The sequence below is a fragment of the Lipotes vexillifer genome, unplaced genomic scaffold, assembly GCF_000442215.2.
Source record: "Lipotes vexillifer unplaced genomic scaffold, Lipotes_vexillifer_v1.1 scaffold717, whole genome shotgun sequence".
Taxonomy (NCBI): Eukaryota; Metazoa; Chordata; class Mammalia; order Artiodactyla; family Lipotidae; genus Lipotes; species Lipotes vexillifer.
In genome coordinates, this window is record NW_006798707.1 from 624,817 (window position 1) to 645,613 (window position 20,797).

General features: G+C 60.1%; 2 protein-coding genes across 4 annotated transcripts in view; one reads left to right on the top strand and one right to left on the bottom strand.

Moving 5' to 3' along the window:
* The window catches only part of DRC1 (dynein regulatory complex subunit 1), a 47,741-nt gene extending 47,299 nt beyond the window's left edge, over positions 1–442 (top strand). For both annotated transcript variants that reach the window (XM_007470801.1, XM_007470802.1), the window contains exon 17: positions 386–442. In XM_007470801.1, coding sequence (XP_007470863.1) covers positions 386–442 — 57 coding nt within the window. The remainder of the gene's footprint in view (positions 1–385) is intronic.
* A 1,348-nt stretch (positions 443–1,790) lies between these two features.
* The window catches only part of OTOF (otoferlin), a 93,149-nt gene continuing 74,142 nt past the window's right edge, over positions 1,791–20,797 (bottom strand). Inside the window, exons 23-46 of one of the 2 annotated variants that reach the window (XM_007470803.1) lie at positions 20,271–20,460; positions 20,065–20,189; positions 19,580–19,714; positions 18,700–18,861; positions 18,364–18,483; positions 16,108–16,269; positions 15,865–16,024; positions 15,308–15,438; positions 13,555–13,584; positions 13,000–13,128; positions 11,232–11,298; positions 10,229–10,362; positions 9,989–10,123; positions 9,480–9,617; positions 9,047–9,174; positions 8,776–8,946; positions 7,970–8,130; positions 7,154–7,296; positions 6,694–6,782; positions 5,091–5,189; positions 4,704–4,945; positions 4,399–4,577; positions 4,193–4,293; positions 1,791–2,075 (exon numbers count right to left, since the gene is read on the bottom strand). In XM_007470803.1, coding sequence (XP_007470865.1) covers positions 1,895–2,075; positions 4,193–4,293; positions 4,399–4,577; positions 4,704–4,945; positions 5,091–5,189; positions 6,694–6,782; positions 7,154–7,296; positions 7,970–8,130; positions 8,776–8,946; positions 9,047–9,174; positions 9,480–9,617; positions 9,989–10,123; positions 10,229–10,362; positions 11,232–11,298; positions 13,000–13,128; positions 13,555–13,584; positions 15,308–15,438; positions 15,865–16,024; positions 16,108–16,269; positions 18,364–18,483; positions 18,700–18,861; positions 19,580–19,714; positions 20,065–20,189; positions 20,271–20,460 — 3,312 coding nt within the window. In that variant the 3' untranslated portion in view covers positions 1,791–1,894. The remainder of the gene's footprint in view (positions 2,076–4,192; positions 4,294–4,398; positions 4,578–4,703; positions 4,946–5,090; positions 5,190–6,693; positions 6,783–7,153; positions 7,297–7,969; positions 8,131–8,775; positions 8,947–9,046; positions 9,175–9,479; positions 9,618–9,988; positions 10,124–10,228; positions 10,363–11,231; positions 11,299–12,999; positions 13,129–13,554; positions 13,585–15,307; positions 15,439–15,864; positions 16,025–16,107; positions 16,270–18,363; positions 18,484–18,699; positions 18,862–19,579; positions 19,715–20,064; positions 20,190–20,270; positions 20,461–20,797) is intronic. The other variant, XM_007470804.1, reaches the window with a different exon arrangement.

Sequence of the window (20,797 nt, forward strand, 5' to 3'; positions counted from 1 at the left end):
GGAGTCACGCTGGCCTCTTGGCCCGAGACAGGACTCAGACGTTTGGGAACCGTATGGCCCATGTTTCCTTCGAGGCCACTGTGGACAGGAGGCTGGGGAGGCGAGGGAAGCACAGGGCCACACTGGGGCTATAGGGTGGGCAGGTCAAGAGCGGAGGGGAGGGCTCAAGAGAATGGATCAGAGGGGAAGGTTAGGGACATGACCAGAGCCTGACGAGCTGGAGCAGAAGCCAGACGAGGAGCCCAGGCCTTGGCTTCGGAGGAAGGCAGGCTGCGGGCTTTCCCAGGCAGCCGGAAGTGTTTGGGGGAGAAAGTGCTCCCAGGGATTTGGGGGCCTGCGGCAGGGGGACCCTGGCGGAAGTGTCATGACCTTTACTCTTTTCCAGATAAACTCTGAACTGCAAGTTCCTCCGACTCAGGTGTTCCGGGTCCCCACAAAATAGAGCCGGACCTCGAAAGGCTGTCATGTTAGGGCCGACACTGGTATCGGCGTTGGTGCCACAGGTGGCATCTCCTGGGGCACTGCCTGGGCCCACTCCCTGGGTTTTCCAGAGCTGCTGTTGTCGGGCCTGTCAAGATAAGGTGACAAGAGGAGTTACTTGTATCCTGCAGGCATGATTAAAGTCTTCAAAGAGTTGTGTCTGAATCTCTTTAAAGAGGTCAGGTGAGACACGGGCCCCTATCCCCACCTCTGTGTCACGAGGGGACTTTGTCCCCAGCCTCGGGCTGTGGTTTGACAACAGGCTTGTAGCTGTGGGACAGGGCCCGTGGCACGGGCTCCCTTCTTGCTTTTGGGAGAAGTTGGTGTCTGCAGGTGGCGGCTGGAGCTTTGGGCCGTTTCAGGGTCTGTGCCTGCAGACTGTCCTTGGGCCTGCAGGACCCTTTAGTGAGCTTTTGGGGCCCCTGGGTCCAGCCTGCGGTGGCCCCTGGGCTGTGGTGTGAGGCTCTTCCTGTGGGCAGCCTGGGCAGACAGCCCTGTACCTTAGGCCCACCTTGAACCCTGGGCCACAAGGCCCCCCAAAGGGTTAGGGGCCCATCCCGTACTGAGTTTGCCAGCCAACCCTGCCCCCTGCCCCCCATCAGTCCCCCCAGTTGGACAACTGCATACTTGTCAGCTCAGTGTTTGATTTCTTTTATTAAGAGAAAAATCACCACTCGAGAAAGGAGAAACTGCCAGGAGAAACCCAGCTCACACAGGCAGGGGGGCAGCACTTCAAGCAAACTCCAGGCAGCCCCTGGAGGGCCGGAAGGGCGAGCCCTGAAGGGGCCAGGCGGGTAGCGGGGCACGGGCGTCCAGGCGTGGACATGCAGGCTTGCGAGCGCGAGCCTGGGCTGAGGAAGCTCTGGAAAGCCATCAGGACCCACAGGCTGGGCAGGGACTGGGCTTGTGCACCCAGGGCTGTGGCTGCCTGGGCCGAGTGGGGCCGGCCCGGGGAAGCAGTCACCCCACAGGATTAGTGGGAAGGATCTGGCGCACTTCCGCGGAGCCAAGACTGCTAGTGTTGGCTGCCCTTGCAAGATTATGTCTGGGGGAGGGGAGGCTGATACTTTTTGCTCATTAACTCCTTGGAAAGCCCTGGGCACTGGCCCCTGGCGTGATTCTGGATTCTCAGTTAATTTCGTTAATGCTTTCGAGCTCTACGGGGGAGGCCTGCGGGGGATGTGGCGTGGCTTCCTCCGGAGCCCCCACCCCTTCCCACACTCCCCACCCTGCAGGCAGGGGCCAGAGGGGAGGGACCGGGCCAGCAGCAGACTTGAGGTGGTGAGGACAGGCAGGGAGGGGGGTGTCACCGGCCCAGCCAGCAGGACGAAGGCCCCTGGGACCTGAGGCCTCCGTGCCAGAGGACGGGCAAATGGCCAGGCCCCGGAGCGGAGCGCAGGGAGGCCCCGGGCCTTCATGCCCCTAGGAGCTTCTTGACCATGTAGCCGGGTAGGCTATAGAAGAAGAGGGCCAGCATGAGCAGCCCCAGCAGTGCCAGCACGATCTTGATGATGAGCCACTTGTACCGCGTGCAGATGAGGTACTTGATGGACTTGAGGGGGTTGAGGAACCAGACAAAGGCCGTGTCGGGCCGGCTGGGGGAGAAAGAGTCTTGGTCAGCTGGTGGCATGTCCAAGGCACCCCATCCCCTCAGCCCTACTAGACCCCAAGAGGACTGAGTCCCCAGAGTGCTGAGTGCTGGAGGGAGGGATTGAGCCCATCTCTAAGCACCAGGTTTGCTGCCTGCATTCCCCGTCCTCGTTGCAGGACCCTCTGGTGCCCCATCTCCTCCCGCGGCCTAGACGGCATTTCTGGCCGCTGGGCAGGCATCACACCTCCCGCACCCTTGAAGTGATGGCGGGTCAGTGCTTGAAGGGGCAGCCTCAGCACTGCAGGCAGTTCCGATTATTAGGAAGCTCCCCTATTGAGTGGTTCCTTGTATATGGTCCGGGGCTGCCCCATGTTCTAGTGAGATCAGTGTTTCTCAACCTCTCCCCCTTTCTGCTTCTGTCCCCAGCAGGTCCTGCCAGGGGTGTGAGGGGCCCCGGTGGGGCATACGCCACCCTCACCCCGACCTGCCCACCGTCAGGGCTGGATCGCTATTCTACCTTCTGCAGGGCCACCTAGCCCAGAAGGGCTTGTTGAGCTTACATTCTGTTGACTGTGTTACAAAAACAACAGGTTCTATGAAATGTCAAGATGGAAAATCAAAGTATTGAATATGCTTCTTCAAATTCCTCCAGCTCCTGGAGGACGTGGACCACACCCTCCAGAGCCTTTCAGCGCAGATGGGGCTGCAGAACAGGGGTGTGGGCACAGGGCACCTGGTCTCTAGTCCCAGCGGTGACAGGCAAGTTAGGCACCTCTTCGAGCCTCAGATTCCTCACTTGTACCACGGGGTTAATAGTAGACCCCCACCTCCGGGGTTGGTAAAAGGGTGACATGAGAAAGTGCATAGGAAGCCCTCAGCCCAGCGCCTGGCACCGACCTGTGCTCCTCATATGCTTGTTACTAAGGTGTTTGAATGGGATGGAGATACTCACTGTCCTGCAGGGCAGGAAAGGGCTCGGGGTTCGGAGGACGATACTGGTAGAAAGTATTCAGGACTTGGTGGCTAATCCCAGCCGAAGCCTTTCCCCTTTCCCGTCCCTCGCTCAACTTCTTTCTGCCAGTGGAACTGGGTTAGAGTCTGTCCAGATTGTTGCTGAGACAGGGAGTGGTGTAGTGCGAAGGACACTGGATTGGCAGTTTGAAAACTGAGGCTGAATCCTAGCTCTACCCTGATGGCTAGGTGACCTTGGGCAATTTACTCTTCCTCTGTGGCCTGATACGTGAACATGCAAGACAGTTATTTGCAGTTCTGAGTCTATGATACTGTTCGAAAGCTTAAAAGTTGCTGTCTGTATCCTTATGTGTGCACTTGTGGGCATGCTTGCGTGTGCACTTGCGTGTGTGTGTGTGTGTGTGTGTGTGTGTGTGTGTGTGTTCCACATGCTGCCCAGCTCATAAGCCCTCAGTCCAGGAGGGAGGGAGGAGTACCAGACCCAGGAGGGTGCTGGGCTCAGGCCCCAAGGTAGCCAGGCACAGGGCAGAGGAGAAGGGCGGGAGGGGCAGCGGTGCAGAAGCAGCAGCAGCTGGAAGGGCAGCCGGCGATACGTGCGCCACAGCAAGTAGTGGGCAGACTCGAGAGGGTTCAAGAACCAGATGAAGCTTGTGTCGGGCCGGCTGGAGCCGCAGGAGGAGCAGAGGGAGCACGGAGAAAGGCCACAGAAGCTGAGGGCTGGGGCGTGGGGAGGGCCCCGGCCAAGGTGGGGGCCAGGACGGGGGCCGGCCCTGGGCTGAGTTCATAGTTCCAGGCACCCCCCGGCCACGAAGGCTGCCTGGGGCCCCAGAGTCCACCACTGCAGCTGTTTGTCTTTGGCAAACACCAGGAAGAGCATTTGACTCAGCTAGGTGGGGCCTTCCCTGGGAGAGGTGCAGCTCTCCTGTACTGGGGGCCCATGCTCTGGCTCAGAGGGAGGTGTGGATTTTGGGGAGAAGGGGAGGAGGGAGGAGGCTCCCCTGCAATGAGGCCGTGGCCTAGGAAGGGACAGAGAAGGCAGAGGTGCCTACAGAGTGGAGGGCAAGGAGACCAGAAGGTTCTGGCCCCTCCTTCCTGTTCCAGTGCCCCCAGGCACTAGCGTGGCAGGGGCCTGGCCGGCAGAGCACTCACTTGGGTTTCTCCAGGGGTTCAGGTTCGTTGCGGGCCAGGCCCACTGGATTCTTCTCCGCCTCCTCGGCAGTGAGTAGATGCAACTCTGCCTCCACCTTGCCCTGCAGAGAGGAACAGAATGGTCCCGGTGCCCGGGTTAGGTGCCAGGCCCTCAGCGCCCTGGCCTGGCCCAGCCCTGCCCCCTGCCCAGCAGTAGTGGTGCCCACCGTGAGCTCGAACTCATCATTCTCATTGCGGGCCAGGAGGGGCCACCAGCCTTTGATGCGTTTCTGCTTGAAGATGGAAGCCAGGGGCACGTCCACCTCCCCCGTGGCCATCTCCATGCTGCACTGCTTGGCCGTCTTCGCGCCCCGCGGGAACCGGTTCAGGTCCAGCTCGATGGCCCCTGCGGCAACGTCAGAGTCAGCTCTGACATCTGGTACTATTGACCGCACCCCCAAACCTGGGCTGGGCTCCCCCTGCCCCTGCCTCCCCCTCCCCTGCCCGCTCTGCTCTAGTCCCAGCCTTGCACCCAGGAAGTCGTCGGCGGAGAAGTGGTCGGCGTCCCAGATCTGCAGGGTGAGCCGCGCGGGGATTTTGTACTCAGTCTCGTCCCAGGAGAACATGGACTCCTTCTTGGAGATGACAATCTTTTCCTCGGCAGCCAGGTAGTCGAAGGGGAACAGGTAGCGCCAGTTAAAGTTCCCCTCGCCCGTGAGGGAGTGGTAGTGGACGTCCGTGTCCTGCTTGTCCTCCTGCTGGCCCTTCAGCCACCTGTGGAGCATCGTCGCCTGCTCCAGACTTGCGGCCACGCCTGGGGGGGCTCTCTCCACCCACAGCCCCCCTGTCCTCTCCTGCCTCGCAGGGAGGTGGGCCCACCCAGCTCAGCCCCCTCCCGGCCAGGGAAACTCTCACCCACCCCCGCACGAAAATGTCACTGGACTTCTCCCCGGTGAAAAAGTCATCATCCTCCAGGACCACCTCATCTGTGTTCCACACGATGACCCGCAGCTCGTACCTGGGCAGGGGGAGGGGCTGATTAGCAGCCTGCGGGGAGGGGGTTTCTCCAGGGTCTTGGGGCTAGGATGGGGCTGGAGATGAGACGACCGGGACAAGTCCTGGGGACTTGGGGGTGGGCGTGGGGCCTGGGTCAGGCTGGGGCTGAGGGAGCAGATGTGGGGAGAAGCTGAGGGGATGCGGAGACATGAGGGCACCCGGTTGAGAGAAGAGGGTCCCCCAGCCAGCATGGCTCTCATGAGGAGAGCCGGGTTGGGGGAGAGCCAGTTGGGCTGGAATGCCAGGACCCAGAGCACACTCTGGACAGGGAGGCTGACTCAGGCCTCGGAGAGGCTGCCTAGGCTGCAGGGGAGGGCGTGGGGGGTGCAGGGGGGTGTGGGCGTGGCTGAAGCGAGGCTTGGAGGGTCCAGAGCAAGATTCCCCCATCTGCAGAGGCCGGAAGCTCCACTCCAGCTCTAATAAAAGTTCACACTTAAGCCCAGCAGCTGGCTGTGGACCACCATGGAATCTGATTTCCTTTACATCCTTGTCCCCAAAGGGGATTTTCCCCTTGAAGTGTAATTGTCATGATAAATGAGGTAGTTACGTCTCAACCTTTAGGAGTGAGGTTGAGTCAGCTACTAAAAATTGACTGGATTGTGGCTCTTGGAGTTCTGTCCTGGACTGCAAGTCCTGGAGACATAACGGGTTGGGGTGTCCCCTGGTGGCGGTCCCTGGAACAGCAGACTCAGGGTCCCACCTGGAGACTATGCCAGGTAGAACGGGCTGTATAATTTGCGGGGTCCAGTGCAAAATGGAAACGTGGGTCCCTTTGTTAAAAATCATTAAGAATTTTAAGACTGCCATCTTGAAATAAGCGTGCGGCCCTGTGCAGCTTCACAGGCCCACGCACTTGGCCCTGATCGCAGGCGCTGAGGCCAGTGCTGGTAGTGACTTGATCCTGCCACTTTACAGATGGGAAAACTGAGGGCCAGGCAGGCAAAGTGACCTGGCCAGTGTCAACTGGGAGAGACAGGTGGCGTAGCTCCTGACCCAGTACGCCCCACTCTCCCACCCTCCCGCCTCTTCTGGGCACTCGCCCTGTGCATCTCACCAGCAGATGCCTTAAATAAAACTTGTAGAGCCGAATGACAGCCTGGAGTGGGGACTATCAGGGAGCAGAGCAGGCTCTCAGGGCTTCTGTGTCTCGTGGGTGTGTGTGTGGGAACCCACGGGGATGCTTGTGTGTGTGCACGCACGTGGAGGAGTGGGTCTGTGATGACAAAGTCTGCCGGAGCGTGCCGGTGTGAACTCACGGCCCTCTCTGACCTCGCCACGGAGGTGTGGCCCCTGCTGCAGCAAAGGGGACCCGCCCAGGGCAGGCCTCACAGCCCTCCCGATGGGTTGCTCTGTTCCCCCAACGAGGCCACAGGGGACTGACTAGGGAGACCTGGGCCTGGAGCCTCCTACAGGAAGGACGCCTTTGGGGAGCATGGAGGGAGGGGTGCTGGGCCCGAGCAGCTCACTTTTTGGGCTTCCGGGGGGAGATGTCCAGAGGTGTTCCGGGGGCCGGCATGTCCATGGGAAACATGTCCACCCACAGCTCCAGGCGGCCCTGAGGAAGGAGGTGTGGCAGGTCTCACAGACTGCTCCCTCTGCCCAGCAAGGCCAGCTCTCCCCTCCCTCCCAACCTTTGTTCTGTCAGGACCCATTTCCTCAGTTTTCATCCTTGGATGCCAGCAGTTCCTATGACGTCACCAATAGCCAGTGGCAGCTCCTGAGGGAGATACCCTAGGTCTCCATCTGAGCTGATGTAATTCTCACACAAAGTTAAGACTCGAACCCTGGAAGTTACGGTGAAGGGCCATGGTGTGTGCGTATGAAGGGAACGCAGTGAATAGCATGAGGATCTGTTTTCACGGACCCAGGTTGGGACTCCCTGATCCCAAATACCAAAGAACCTCAGATCCCGGCCAGGCCAGTCACCTGCTCGATGCCCGGCTTGTCAGGGTTGAGCAGTGGCCGCGTCTCCACATGTTCCGGCACCAGGCGGCAGCCCACGTGGGGGATATCCTCCCAGTACCTCAGGGCCAACAGTGCCACGTGCTCTTCCGTGGGCTTCCTCTGCCCTGTGGGTGCCAGTGGTGAGCTCACACACGGGCTCAGCAAAACAAGAGACCTGTGCTGGGCCAGCGACTCAGGGGCACAAAGAAGCCCCATCTCCAGTTTACTGCTGGGAAACTGAGGCACAGAGGGAGCTGTGGATTGCCCAAGCTCTCAGCTGCCCCATAGGCCCAGAAAAGTCTGTGTCCTTGGGTTTCCTCTGCTTGGGAGAACCTGACCAGAGAATTCTGGGCTATGAGGTCAGGGAAGAGAAAAACCCACATCCTGTCCCAGCACCCTGAAGATGGCTGGCACTGGTTTCCTGGCAGAAATACCTGCTGATTCTCTGGGAGGTGCCAGGGGGGCAAAAGTGTGGGGACAGCCAGACTGACCTGGGTCTATGCCCTCACTCTGCCTTGTAAGAACCGAGTGGCCTTGGGCAAGTCACTGAAATGCTCTGGGTCTCGGTTTCCTCATCTGCAGAATGGGGAGGACCTCCCTACCCTACAGGGATGCCGGGAGAGAGAGTGAAGGGGACAAGTGAGCAAGCGCTGTGTGGGATGGGGAGAAAGGGCGGAGGCTGGGCAGACAGGAGGGGGACACTGGGGTGATGAGCGGATGGGTGGTCCCACCACAGGGAAGTGTGGGTCCTTCCTTGGCCTCTGACACCCCCGTAGCTTTGTCCAGCATCCTGTTTACCGTTCTCGTCCTCGATCTCGGAGGGCCCTGTGAAGACGCGGTTGGACACCTTCACTCTCCCAGGGGGCCCGAAGTGGGGGCCGTCCACTTTGCCCTCCTTGCAGAGGCGGGTCAGGATCTGGCTGGGCTTCATGGGGTCCCGCCAGATATTGTAGCCATGTCTGTCGGAGGAGACACATGGGCTGGGTGGGGCTCAGGGTGCGGCTGGGCCATCCCCAGGTGGTAGATGGTCCTGGCCGGCTTCCTTAGGTTGGCCGTTGCTCCGTGTCAGCAAGTGAGCCCTGCCCTGCGCTCCAGGATCAGCTGACACGCCAGGGCTGCTGCAGGCTGATCCCTCCTGCCCTGGGCTCCGGCCCACGTGCTCAGTGTCCCAAGGATGAGTATCCAGTTCCCCCCAGGGCAGCCCGCGCCATCCCCCCCACTGTGTCCCCTCTAACGGAACTTCAAAGACTCCCTGAGGAAACTGATAACACAAGAGGTTAAGGGGCTTGCCCAGGGTCGCGCAGCCTGGCAGTGGCACAGGGCGGCCAGATCCTCAGCACACTCTTCCTAGCGCACTTCTGCCCCTCCTCCCAGCCCGCTTTTCTCTCCTCATCCTGCTTCCTCTGTCCTGGAATCCCCCTGTCTCTCTCCTTGTCTTGGAATCTGCAGTCCTGGCCCCTGAAGGCTGAGCCCAGAACCTGTCGGGGTGGAGGCCTGGTTGGGACAGAAACCATAATATGTCCACCTCCCCAAATCCCACGGTCTGCATCTTGGATTTGGAGCCAAGGTGCAGTGGGTGTGCCGGGCCGCCCTGCCCCACGCACGTGGAGTAGGTCTGGGCGATGCCACAGGTGGCGCGGTGCTTGCTGTAGAAGCGGTTCTCCAGGTCGATCTTGGTTTCCCCAATGAGGTCATCGGTGCCTACCAGGTCCCAGTCGTATATGGCTACCGTCAGCAAGGATTCCATGGGGAAGGAGGCCTCAATGTCAAAGGACCTTGTGGGACAGGGTTGGGAGAAGGCTTGAGGGTTGGGCTGGGGTAGGGTGGAGTAGGAGGCGGTCTGCTCTGCGGAACTGGGGCACCAGGAGGCCTTACTTCCCAAAGATGGGGTTGAGCTGCTTGGAGATATAGTTCTCCTTGTCACGGATGTCAGTCTTGCCGAGCCGGATGGCGATGTAGGGGTCGGCTTTGCCATTGATGTCTGCGGGGTGCAGGTCCGTGGCCTGGGATGGGAGGGGTGCTCCTGAGCAGGGCCCGGGCACCTTCATCTTCCAGTGTCCCTGCCCCTCTCCCTGATGGTCCCATGACAGTGAGGGGCAGGAGCACGGACCAGGGACTTGCTGTGTGATCCTGGGCAAGTCCCTGACCCTCTCTGGGCCTTGGCTTCCTCCTCTATAAAGGATGGCACTAGACCAGCTGACCTCCCTGGTGTCTTCCAGTTGGGGGCTGTCATTCTGTAGCTGCTTCAGCCCTTCCCGGGGGCAGGAGGACTGGGAACCTGGGGAAAGGATGTGAGGGGGACTCTCACCCGGACCACGTAGACCCGGACCAGCACTTTGATGGGGTCATTGCTGGGGATGCCCTGGAACATGCCATATGTGGGGTCATAGCCGGCTTCCCGGGACACGTCCTCTGGGAGTGGCACTTTGTACACGCAGATGGAGCCCTGGGGTGAGGCAAGAGTGGGTCAGGGTGCAGCTTCCCATGGCAGAGGCAGGGGTGGCTTGCAAAACAGCCAAGAGCACTGAGGGTCTGCACCCTGCTGCGGTGGGGCCTTAACCCTTTAGTTGTTGGGGTACGGAGAGTCAGGGGTTCTGGAGGGAGTGGCTGGAGTCGGGGGGCAACTCTGAGGGGGGTGGAGCGGGGAGGTGGGTTTAGGGCAGATGATCTTTATCAATCAGCGCGGAGGTATTTTCATACTTTACCGACCGGGTCGGCTGACGGTTCCACCTGGCTGTCAGCCCCGGGCTTGGGGTGGGGAGAAGGGCTGGTGGGGGGCTCAGAGTCCTGAGGGCCCACTTGTGCCCCCTGCCTGACCTTGAAGCGGCCCACGATGCGCTCCTCCTCAGTTGCGCCATCCTCGTTGTCCCCCGTCTTGCCCCGAAGCAGGTTGAACGTGTGCAGCCAGTCCTCGAAGCTGTCGAACTCTGACTCCAGCTCCTTGGGGTACACCTGAGCCAGGCCGGGCTGTCAGGGGGTGAGGCCGGTCCACTGGCCTCTGTCTTGCCCCCGGTGTGACCCTACCTTCTGGCTATAGGTCTGCTCCCAGACCCTCACCTTGAGTTCATCAATCTTGGATTTCTTCTTCTCAGGGGCCTCAGACCCTTGGCCCGGGCCTGGGCTCCGGGTCCTCCTCCTCTTCTCCTTTGCAGCCCTTGCCTTCTCCTTGCCCTTCATCAGCCCCTTCAGGCCTGGCCAGAAACAGACAAGGGGGCAGAAATGGCCTGGCAGGAAGGCCTGGGTTGGAGACCCAGCTCTGTCGCTTTGCTAATTTAACTTGCAGGTCTCTGTGTGCTCATCTGTAGAAAATGCAGACAATGCTGCCTGGCATATGCCCGCCTCACACGGGAGCAGGGCACCAGTATGCCAGAAACGTGCGGAGACTGTCGTGTGCCCTTTGACAGAGAGGGGCATGGAAGGAGCTTGGGCCTGGTGCCAGCTCACTGTGCTCTCTGGCCTCAGTCTACTTGTCTTTAACATTAAGAGGATTGTTCTGTATCAGCATTTCCCAAACAGCATTCAGTGGAACACTAGGTGTAGGTGTTCTTGGAATGCTTTAAAAGAAAAGATGTGGTGTGTGTGTGTGTGTGTGTAAAATAAGCTGGGGAAATATTTTATTATGTCTTCCTTTTAGAGATTTATAATAGCATTTGTATATTAAAGGCACTGAGAAGTCCTGCACCAAGGGACCTGTTTAACCCGTTTGACCCCAGAACCCTCTTTTCCCTTCAGAAGACCCATTAATAGTGTTCCATGGAAAAGGTCTGGAAAATACTGAATGGGGTGAGCTCTGAGATCCCTTCCAGCTCTGATGTTCTGTGACTCTAAATGTCTGTCCCTCACTGTGGCTGCTGAACTGGTCAGAGTAAAAGCCACTCTAGATAAGGGCCTCAGCCTGCTCTCTGGTGCCCAGGGATGCCTGGTGATATCTGCTGTTGGCTGCTGCGGCTGTGAGGGCCCACGGGAAGGGGAAAGAGAAGCAGCTGGTGTGACAGGCAGGGGAGCCGCCCATCTGGGGGCCTGGGAGGGAGAGGCAGAGATCCAGGGCTCCAGGGCTCACCCTCAGTGCTGTCCATCTCTTCCTTCTCCTCCAAATCAATTCCTGAGGCCTCTTGCTGTCGAAGTTGCTGCCAAAAGATGAGGTGAGGAGGAGGGAAGGTGGGTTTCCTAGGGAGGGGTTTGTTGAACCCACGCTGTGGTGTCAGACCAGTCTTAAATGCTTAGAGGCAGAAACTCTTTTCCATTGGTTTCAAACCCATGATGTGCTTAAGTGGGTTAAAAAAAAGTTTATGATGTGTACAATGTGACTTAACTGTACTTAGGGGTTGTGATTCTTTAATTGTGTATGATTGAAAAATATGTGCTCTTTAATGTTGCTTCTTAGTGGTATTATTATTTTAATGTAGAAAAGTATAATTGAATAAGAAAATGTGCCTTATTTTCTTCAGTCAGTACACACTGGACACTAAATCATCAGGTTTCACCCAAGGTGTCACCGCCACCTGGTGGCAGCCTGTGCAAATTACGGGAATAGACTGGAGGAGACAATGGGCGGCCTCTTGGAGCTCCAGCCTGGCCAACTTGAATCCAGGAGGTGTTGGTGGGAGAAGATACTACTAGGTGTCCCTCAGTTATCTGCTCTCCTGCTCTCTAAAAGTTTTTGGCACACGGCTGCCTAGCTAAAGGTTACATTTCCCAGCCCCCCTTGCAGCTAAGTGTGGCTATGGGACTAGAATCTAGCCAGTGTGAGCCGAAGTGATATGTGCAGCTTCTAGGCTGGGCCCTTAAAAGGAAAGGAGTATGTGTCCCCTTCTTCCCTATACCCTTCCCGTGGACTAGTATTAGGACGTGACGGCAAGCCAGTTCTAACCACGCATATGCCAGTAACAAGATGGCAGGGTCTTGGTCCCTGACCCCACTGAATCACCGTACCAACCTTCTTCTTGTTCACATCCGTCTAACTTGCTACAGCAGTTTAACCTGTGCTCTAACATGGATAGTAAACATCACACAAAACTCGGGTCATAGAAAGGGCCTGGGGGAGAGAATGTGGCTGGATCAGCTTGGTTGAGGAAACACAACCATGGGCACATGTCCATCCTGGTCAGTCGGTCAGTCAAGGAGTGCCCTGAGCTAGGTTGGCAGTGTGGAGAGAGACAAACAAGGAAGAGGAGACGTGAGCTTTCTGGAACTTGCAGTCTGGCTCAGCAGACAGAACCCATGTGCACACAATAGGGGAAGAACAATTTCACAGCCACAGGGATGGAGGCATGTAAAATAAAACAGCTGGGTATTATTATGTAAAATAATAATAGCTGTGCAAATACTACTGAGAAGTTGTTGCTACCTTTGGCCTCTGAGCGTGTATTTCTCCTCTTCCTCAAAGGTCACCTCCTCCGTGAAGCCTTTCCTGATGCCCCCAGGCACTGAATTGCCCTTGTTATCACATGGTAGTGTATCTGCTTGCATGTCCATTTCGCATGTCCAGTAAATACTCAGGGCAGGTAGCCAATCTTATCTTTTGGCTCCTGTAGCCCCTAGGTTGGTGTCTGACTCATCATGCATACTCAAGAGGTATTTGTGGAAGAAATGAATGAGGACTAGAGGAAACCAAGGCAGGGAAGGTGGGCTGGACCTCCATCCCGGAAAAAGGTGAGCTAGAACTTCGAGGCTCTGAGACAGCCTGCCCCGAGCTCATGTCGATGGAGTCGGGGAGCCAGCTCTGGTGCGGGCGGGGAAGAACCTGGGTAGGAGGGTCTGATGTGGAGCTGGGGTTACCCCTCCCAGCCCAGTCCCTCCTCGGCCCCCTGGCCAGGCCAAGGCGTCACCTCTTTCATGGTGTCGATGGAGGCAAAGTACTTGGACCACCAGTCCAGCATGCTCTCGTCTGGCTCCTCCTCCTCCGGGTCTTCTGAGCCGCCCTTCTTCTTCGTCGTCCTCTCTTTCTCCTCCTCAGCCTGCAGGGTTGGCTAGAGGTCTAGAGTCCTGCATACATCCCCGCACCCTGGCCATTCCCGGAGACCTGAACGATCCGGGGTTCCCCCACTCATTCCGACCATCTGCTCCAGGAAAGCCCTGGGCTCCAGGAGGCTCTGTGGGGCTACCGACCTCAAGGGGCAGAGCCTTGTTTTATGGAAGTGGATGTCACGGCCCAGAGAGGGTCATGACCTGCCAGCGTGAGCCCCCAGCCAAGGCAGGATTGCCTCTCACGGGCCCTGCAGCCCAAACAGCTCTCTCCCTCTGCCTCTTTGGAGGGGTGAGATGGCCGGGGCATCAGGGCGTATGGGGTGGCTCGGTCCCTGATGCTGTCTTCCTTGGCTTGATACCCTATGTAGTATAGGGTCTTCTCTCCCCGGAGCCCCCCGGCTGGTCCCCACACTCACCACATCCACCTTGATGACGGCATCAGAAGCCTGCAGAAAGGAACCAAGGAGACAGGGACAGACTTAGCCACCGGGGCCAGAAGTGGTAGGTAGCGGCCGGCCAGGGAGGGTGGAGGGGAGGGAGCCCAGGAAGGGATGTTCCCTGTGTCGTGAGTGCTCTGCTCACAGGGCCGATTCTGGGTCTGTGGAAGGTCTGCCTCGAAGTTGTTTCCCCAGACCTTCCGGGGTGGTGGTTTGCAAACTGGGCTGCACGTTAGAATTACGGGGGGCTTTTAAAAATCATCAGTTGCAGGGCTCCACTGAGTCCAAATGAGGGTACTGGGCACCAGGAGAGTTGTAAACTCCCCAGATGACTGCAGTGGGCCGTCAGAGTCAAGAGGGGAGGCTGACACGGCATGAGGCTGGAGGTCAGTAATGTTGGCTGGATGAAGGACAAGTGCCTTAAAAAGTAAGTGGACACAGGCTTCCCTGGTGGCGCAGTGGTTGCGAGTCCGCCTGCCGATGCAGGGGACGCGGGTTCGTGCCCCGGTCCGGGAGGATCCCACGTGCCGCGGAGCGGCTGGGCCCGTGAGCTATGGCCGCTGAGCCTGCGCGTCCGGCGCCTCTGCTCCGCAGGGGGAGAGGCCACAGCAGTGAGAGGCCCGCGTACCGCAAAAAAAAAAAAAAAAAAAAAAACAAAATTACACAGCTGAAGAGGAACCTGGTGAAAAGGGCCCCACCAGGGTCCAGGGCCTGCAGGCCAATGGGGCAGCTCAGGTCTGTGCCGTCCTCTTGGTTCACTGATGGCCTGAAACCAGGGGGCTTCCCTACCCCGGCCCTGCCTCCAGGAGGAACAGGCTTCTCAGGGAGGAGCTCAGGAAGCTGGAAGCCGAGGGGGATGTGGCATCTCCAGGTGTAGCCCCAGAGCCCCTGGCAGTGCCATCCCAGGCCTGCAGGCCAGGCCCCGGGCCTCGACTCCTCCCCTTTTCCATGAGCCATGCCCCGTGTTAACTCAGCCTGCTGGCTGGGACTCTATGGGGACCAGGATGATGAGGTAAGGAAGGATCCTTTCAGACCGGACTCAGAGCTCAGAGGCTAGGAGACGCCCCTGTGCTGTGTGAGGCACATGCAGTCAGGAACGGGATTTGGAGAACGTGGTGGGAAGGAAGCCCGCTTCCCGCCCCTCTGTCCTGTCTGGATTCAGGATGGCCTGTTCCAGGACAGCCTCCGTCCCGCCGTTCCCTGCTGACGCCATGTCCGCATCCGAACACCGAGGTGACAGGTCTCCCTCTGGCAGACAAAGAGCCCCAGTCCCGAAGCCAGGAGGAATAAGGCGCTTCCACCTGGAAATCCTGCCCCAACCCACACCTTGGGAGAGTTGTTTGTAAATGGCTGGGAAGGAAAACCGGGGACCCTCTGGAAAGAACACTGGTGTTTGCACAAGGAATCCATCGCCTACGATGTCGTTTGTTGGAATAAAAATAATTGCAGGCTATTACTTCACACGGTTACGGCTCTCTCTGTCTCTCATACGTGTGTACCACGTGTTCATGCACATGGGCACACACACGCGCAGAATTGAGAGTCTCGCCTTCCAGGACAGTATAGGACGGGGCTGTGTGCACGCGCAGTCAGGGTTAGCCCTGGCCCATCGCATGCCAAAGGAGGAGTGACTTAATGTGTCGTCTTGTGTGCGGGGTGGCCCGGCTCTGGGAAAGTGCCACCCGCAGTTGCACGTCCCCAGCCAGTGTGGGGCTGACCCCAGGCGCCTTACCGCATCCAGCTTCACCACGGTCTCCAGCTTCTTGACAGGCACCTCCGGCTCCATGTTCACCACGACCTCCCCTGTGGGGTGAGAAGAGGGGCCCCCACTGTACAGCACACGGCGGCCCTGGAGGAGCCCGCCTGGACAGAGAGATGGACAGACAGACGAGGAGGAGCAGGCGGAACCGTGAGAGTCAGCGGTGCCTGGAAGGGCCAGAGGCCTAAAGACGATTCTAGAGCTTTGCGGGGAAGAGGAGGGTGAGGTGTGCTGGGTGACACAGTGGAGGCCGGGGGGCAGGGGACTCGGGGGGTTGGGACGGCAGGGCGGCCTGGGTCTTCTCCAGGAACCAGCTGAGGAAGCCATCTGCCCTCAGGCCCTCTAAGGACCCCTGGGCTCTGGGCTTTCTGGCACTAGGGCTTGGGGCCACCCTGGGCAGCCTTCCTTGGCCCCCAGGGCGGGACCTCCCTCCTGGCCTCCCCGGCCCGCTTAGGGATGGCCCCAGGAGGAAACCAGGTGGGCTGCCCTGTGAGCCGGAGGCCCTGCCCTGGGCCTCAGGAGCGCCATACCCGAGGTGCTCCAGCTGGGGGCTGAGTGGGCCGGGGGCCGATAGATGAAGCGCCGCAGGCTGACGGTGTGGGAGCCGACCAGGGTGTAGCGGCCGAAGGCCCGGCAGTCCACCACGCGGATGTTCAAGGGCGGGTGCAGGAGCTCGTTCTCCGGGAGGTCCTGGGGGTGGGGCAGGGAGCCTGAGCTCAGGGAAGGGGCAGGGGCACCCAGCTCTGCGCAGGCAGGCCCCGGCCCCCACTCACCACTTCAAAGCACTTGACGAGGGTGCTGAAGTTGGGGTTCTTCTTGTAATTGTGGATCAGGGACGACTGCACGCCCTTCCCCGCGCACTCGATGTCTACCCGCGGCCGGTCCACCTGGGCCAGGTTCACCCGCTTCAGGTCCCGCAGACCCCAGAACAGCACCTGCGTGGGGGGGCGGTGGTCGGGGAGAGGACAGCCCCTCAGTCAAGGGCACCAGCTGTGGGCGGGCAGGGCCACCTGAGGAGGAACCGGGCTGTGGGTGGTCCGTGCGTCAGGAGAGGCAGGGCTGGGAGAACCGAGGAGAGGCGGGTGTCCTGAAGGCGCTGTGGGGTGAGGGTGGGTGTCGGGGGCAGACGGGAGGGCCGGGAAGGGTCCTGGACCGTGGCAATGTGACTCAGTGCAAAAGGGGCAGGTGCCGGACGGTCGTGAGCCTGGGTCTGCTACTGGCCCCTGGCTGCGACCTTGGGCCAGTCACTTCCCCTCCTGGGCCTTCAGTGTCCTTATTTGAAAAACGGAGCGTGGCCTGAGGTTGCTGAAGACCCCTGGAGTTTGATGCCAACAGTGTAATGCATGCCTACGACCCTCATGGAGAGAGAGTGAGGCGGGCCAGGGAGCAGAGCCCAGCAGGGCCTGTTCAGGGCAGGGCTGGGAGGGGCCGGATGGAGTCCTCACACACCTCTATCCGGTACTTGCTGAGCACGGGCCGGATGCCCATAGGCACAGGCATGATGGGACCTCGGTCCATGTCCACTGGGCCATTGATGGGCGGCAGGTCGGCCTTCCCTGCTGGTCCAATCTGGGGAGTGGGGGACATAGTGTCATACCCTGGGGAGCCAGGGGAGAGGGCTCTCTCTCCCCATGAGTTATCTGGCATGTGATCTGGGGAGACAGGGAAGGCTGAACAGCCCAGGTCCCCAAGAACCACACCCCCAGCTTCCTGTCCGACTGGCCTCACAGCAGGATGGGGAGGAGAAAGGCCCCTGGCCCAACCCCCTCTTTCCAGCAGCCCCACCTGCAGCAGCTCGAAGGCGGCCAGCAGGTCCCCGGCCGTGACGTTGCCGCGGTAGATCTGGAAGTACTCGAGCTGGGGTGGGAAGCGGGGCGGGCAGTACGCCTCGTCGGCCATCTTCACCAGGGGCTTGGCAAAGGTCCGGCCCATGAAGTCGGTTTTGCCCTGATGCGACAAACAGCCAAGGTGGCCTCTTGGTGCTCGAACTGACCAAACATGTTCACACCTGGGATCTCATTCAGTCCTCACCACGGCCCCATGTAGTTGCAGGTGTGATCACCCCATTTTACAGATGGGGGGAAACCAAGTCTCGGGCTAGCTCCAGGCCATGCTGGCAATGAATGGCAGATGCAGGACTCAGGACTAGAAATAGCTGCTCCTACCTCTAGTCCAGAGCTCACTCAGGGCACCCCGGTAGCTGAGGTGGCTTGTAGTAAGTGGCTCCCCAGCTCTGGAGGGGTCACCCTAATCCTCCACTCCCTTACTCCAGAGCTCCCATGGAGAGCTCTGAGGCTGTCACTGACTGTGGTAGGTGTGAGCAGGGCTGGGGGGGCCCCTCAAATGGGGGAAGGCTGGGGACAGCAGGCTTTCCTGGCACATCCGGGTCTGAGCTCGATCTGTCTGTGCCGGGACGTGGGACGCCCTGGCCTGTCTCTTCCCTGAGGCCCCAGAGGCCCACAGCATCGGGAAGGGGTCAGGCTGCAGTGACAGGGCAGGAGACACCCGGGGTCTCCTGGAGGGGCTGGTCAGCAGCCCAGACTCCCAGCTTCCCCGGCAAGCACCCTGGCCAAGGGGCTCTGGGGGTGGGCTGTGGAGGTGGCCGCTAACGCAGGTGGAGTGCAGGGGAGGAGGCATGGTCACTGGTGCCAGAGCCCACCCATACCATGCTGTCCTGGTCGTAGATTTCGATGACAATGATGGGGGGGTCGTCCCGCAACTCATGAGCTGGACCGTGGCAATGTGACTCAGTGCAAAAGGGGCAGGTGCCGGACGGTCGTGAGCCTGGGTCTGCTACTGGCCCCTGGCTGCGACCTTGGGCCAGTCACTTCCCCTCCTGGGCCTTCAGTGTCCTTATTTGAAAAACGGAGCGTGGCCTGAGGTTGCTGAAGACCCCTGGAGTTTGATGCCAACAGTGTAATGCATGCCTACGACCCTCATGGAGAGAGAGTGAGGCGGGCCAGGGAGCAGAGCCCAGCAGGGCCTGTTCAGGGCAGGGCTGGGAGGGGCCGGATGGAGTCCTCACACACCTCTATCCGGTACTTGCTGAGCACGGGCCGGATGCCCATAGGCACAGGCATGATGGGACCTCGGTCCATGTCCACTGGGCCATTGATGGGCGGCAGGTCGGCCTTCCCTGCTGGTCCAATCTGGGGAGTGGGGGACATAGTGTCATACCCTGGGGAGCCAGGGGAGAGGGCTCTCTCTCCCCATGAGTTATCTGGCATGTGATCTGGGGAGACAGGGAAGGCTGAACAGCCCAGGTCCCCAAGAACCACACCCCCAGCTTCCTGTCCGACTGGCCTCACAGCAGGATGGGGAGGAGAAAGGCCCCTGGCCCAACCCCCTCTTTCCAGCAGCCCCACCTGCAGCAGCTCGAAGGCGGCCAGCAGGTCCCCGGCCGTGACGTTGCCGCGGTAGATCTGGAAGTACTCGAGCTGGGGTGGGAAGCGGGGCGGGCAGTACGCCTCGTCGGCCATCTTCACCAGGGGCTTGGCAAAGGTCCGGCCCATGAAGTCGGTTTTGCCCTGATGCGACAAACAGCCAAGGTGGCCTCTTGGTGCTCGAACTGACCAAACATGTTCACACCTGGGATCTCATTCAGTCCTCACCACGGCCCCATGTAGTTGCAGGTGTGATCACCCCATTTTACAGATGGGGGGAAACCAAGTCTCGGGCTAGCTCCAGGCCATGCTGGCAATGAATGGCAGATGCAGGACTCAGGACTAGAAATAGCTGCTCCTACCTCTAGTCCAGAGCTCACTCAGGGCACCCCGGTAGCTGAGGTGGCTTGTAGTAAGTGGCTCCCCAGCTCTGGAGGGGTCACCCTAATCCTCCACTCCCTTACTCCAGAGCTCCCATGGAGAGCTCTGAGGCTGTCACTGACTGTGGTAGGTGTGAGCAGGGCTGGGGGGGCCCCTCAAATGGGGGAAGGCTGGGGACAGCAGGCTTTCCTGGCACATCCGGGTCTGAGCTCGATCTGTCTGTGCCGGGACGTGGGACGCCCTGGCCTGTCTCTTCCCTGAGGCCCCAGAGGCCCACAGCATCGGGAAGGGGTCAGGCTGCAGTGACAGGGCAGGAGACACCCGGGGTCTCCTGGAGGGGCTGGTCAGCAGCCCAGACTCCCAGCTTCCCCGGCAAGCACCCTGGCCAAGGGGCTCTGGGGGTGGGCTGTGGAGGTGGCCGCTAACGCAGGTGGAGTGCAGGGGAGGAGGCATGGTCACTGGTGCCAGAGCCCACCCATACCATGCTGTCCTGGTCGTAGATTTCGATGACAATGATGGGGGGGTCGTCCCGCAACTCATGAGCTTCGCCATAGAGCTCCAGGTTGTCGAACACCAGCATCTGGTCCCAGGTGGGGCACAGGGTCTCATTCAGCACCTGCAGCATGGAGGGGGGACACAGGTAAGCGATGGTGGGTGGGCAACACCTGAAGAGGAGTCACCCCCAGTCACTGCGGTTTCCAGGGGACGCGGGAGCACGAGCGCCATGTCCCCTGACCCTTCTGGGAATCTTAAAATGAAGGCTGACGTGAGGTCTGCTCCTGACCCTCTCTCCCAGCCCCCGCCAATGCCTTCCCTGTCTTCTGTGTGGCCTGGGCCTGCAGTTATCTGCCAGGTTTCCCTCTAAGGACCTGGGGTACTGGCTGGTCTGTTTCTCCAGGTCCCAGAGGCTCACGCCCCCTCCAGTGCTCTCAAAGCCAGCGCCGCGCCCTCCCCCGGGGCCCTCACCTCTGTGCACTGACTCTGGTTGATGAAGAAGACACGGGCGAAGGGGTCCGAGAGACCGCTGCTGTCGGCGGCAAAGAGGCTGCGCGCCTGGTACATGTGGGCGCGGAGCTGGAAGGCCTGCTTCTCTGTGGGGGGAGCAGGCTGAGGCTCGGGGAACAGGCCACCCGCCGGTGCCCTCCCGCCCAGGCCCGGGAGTCCTCGCTCACTGGTGTAGACCAGGCTGATGGGTGGGAAGGCGTGCAGGCCCGAGCCCTGGGTCGCCTTGACCTCCTCGAAGCCGCAGGGCAGGCCGCACAGAAAGTCCTTGCGCTGCTTGCTGAGCCCCAGCCACAGGTAGAGCTCCAGCTTGGCCTGCACCGTCCAGCCGGCCGAGCCGAAGCCCCGCTTCCCTGGCAGCTGGCGGGGGGGCGCAGGGTCAGCTGCCGGAGCCCACGGGGTGAGGAAGGGGCAGGAGGCTGGAGGAGGCTATGGGCAGGGGGGGCCCCTGCCCTCCGCAGCCGTCCCGCTGGGCTGTGTGGTGCGGAACACAGGGCAGAGGGGCACGGGCAGGGGGGGACCCCCCACCCCTTTCCTATTCTCTCCAGCTCTTCTCTGAGCACCCCGTCAGCTCAGGCCAGCCAGACCCAGGGGTGGGGGTGCTGCTCCCTCCAAGGGGAGGTTGACCCCTTGAGAAAGCGCAGACCCCAGCCCCTCCGCCCCCAATCTCGCTCCCCTTCCGGCACCTTGAGGAAGA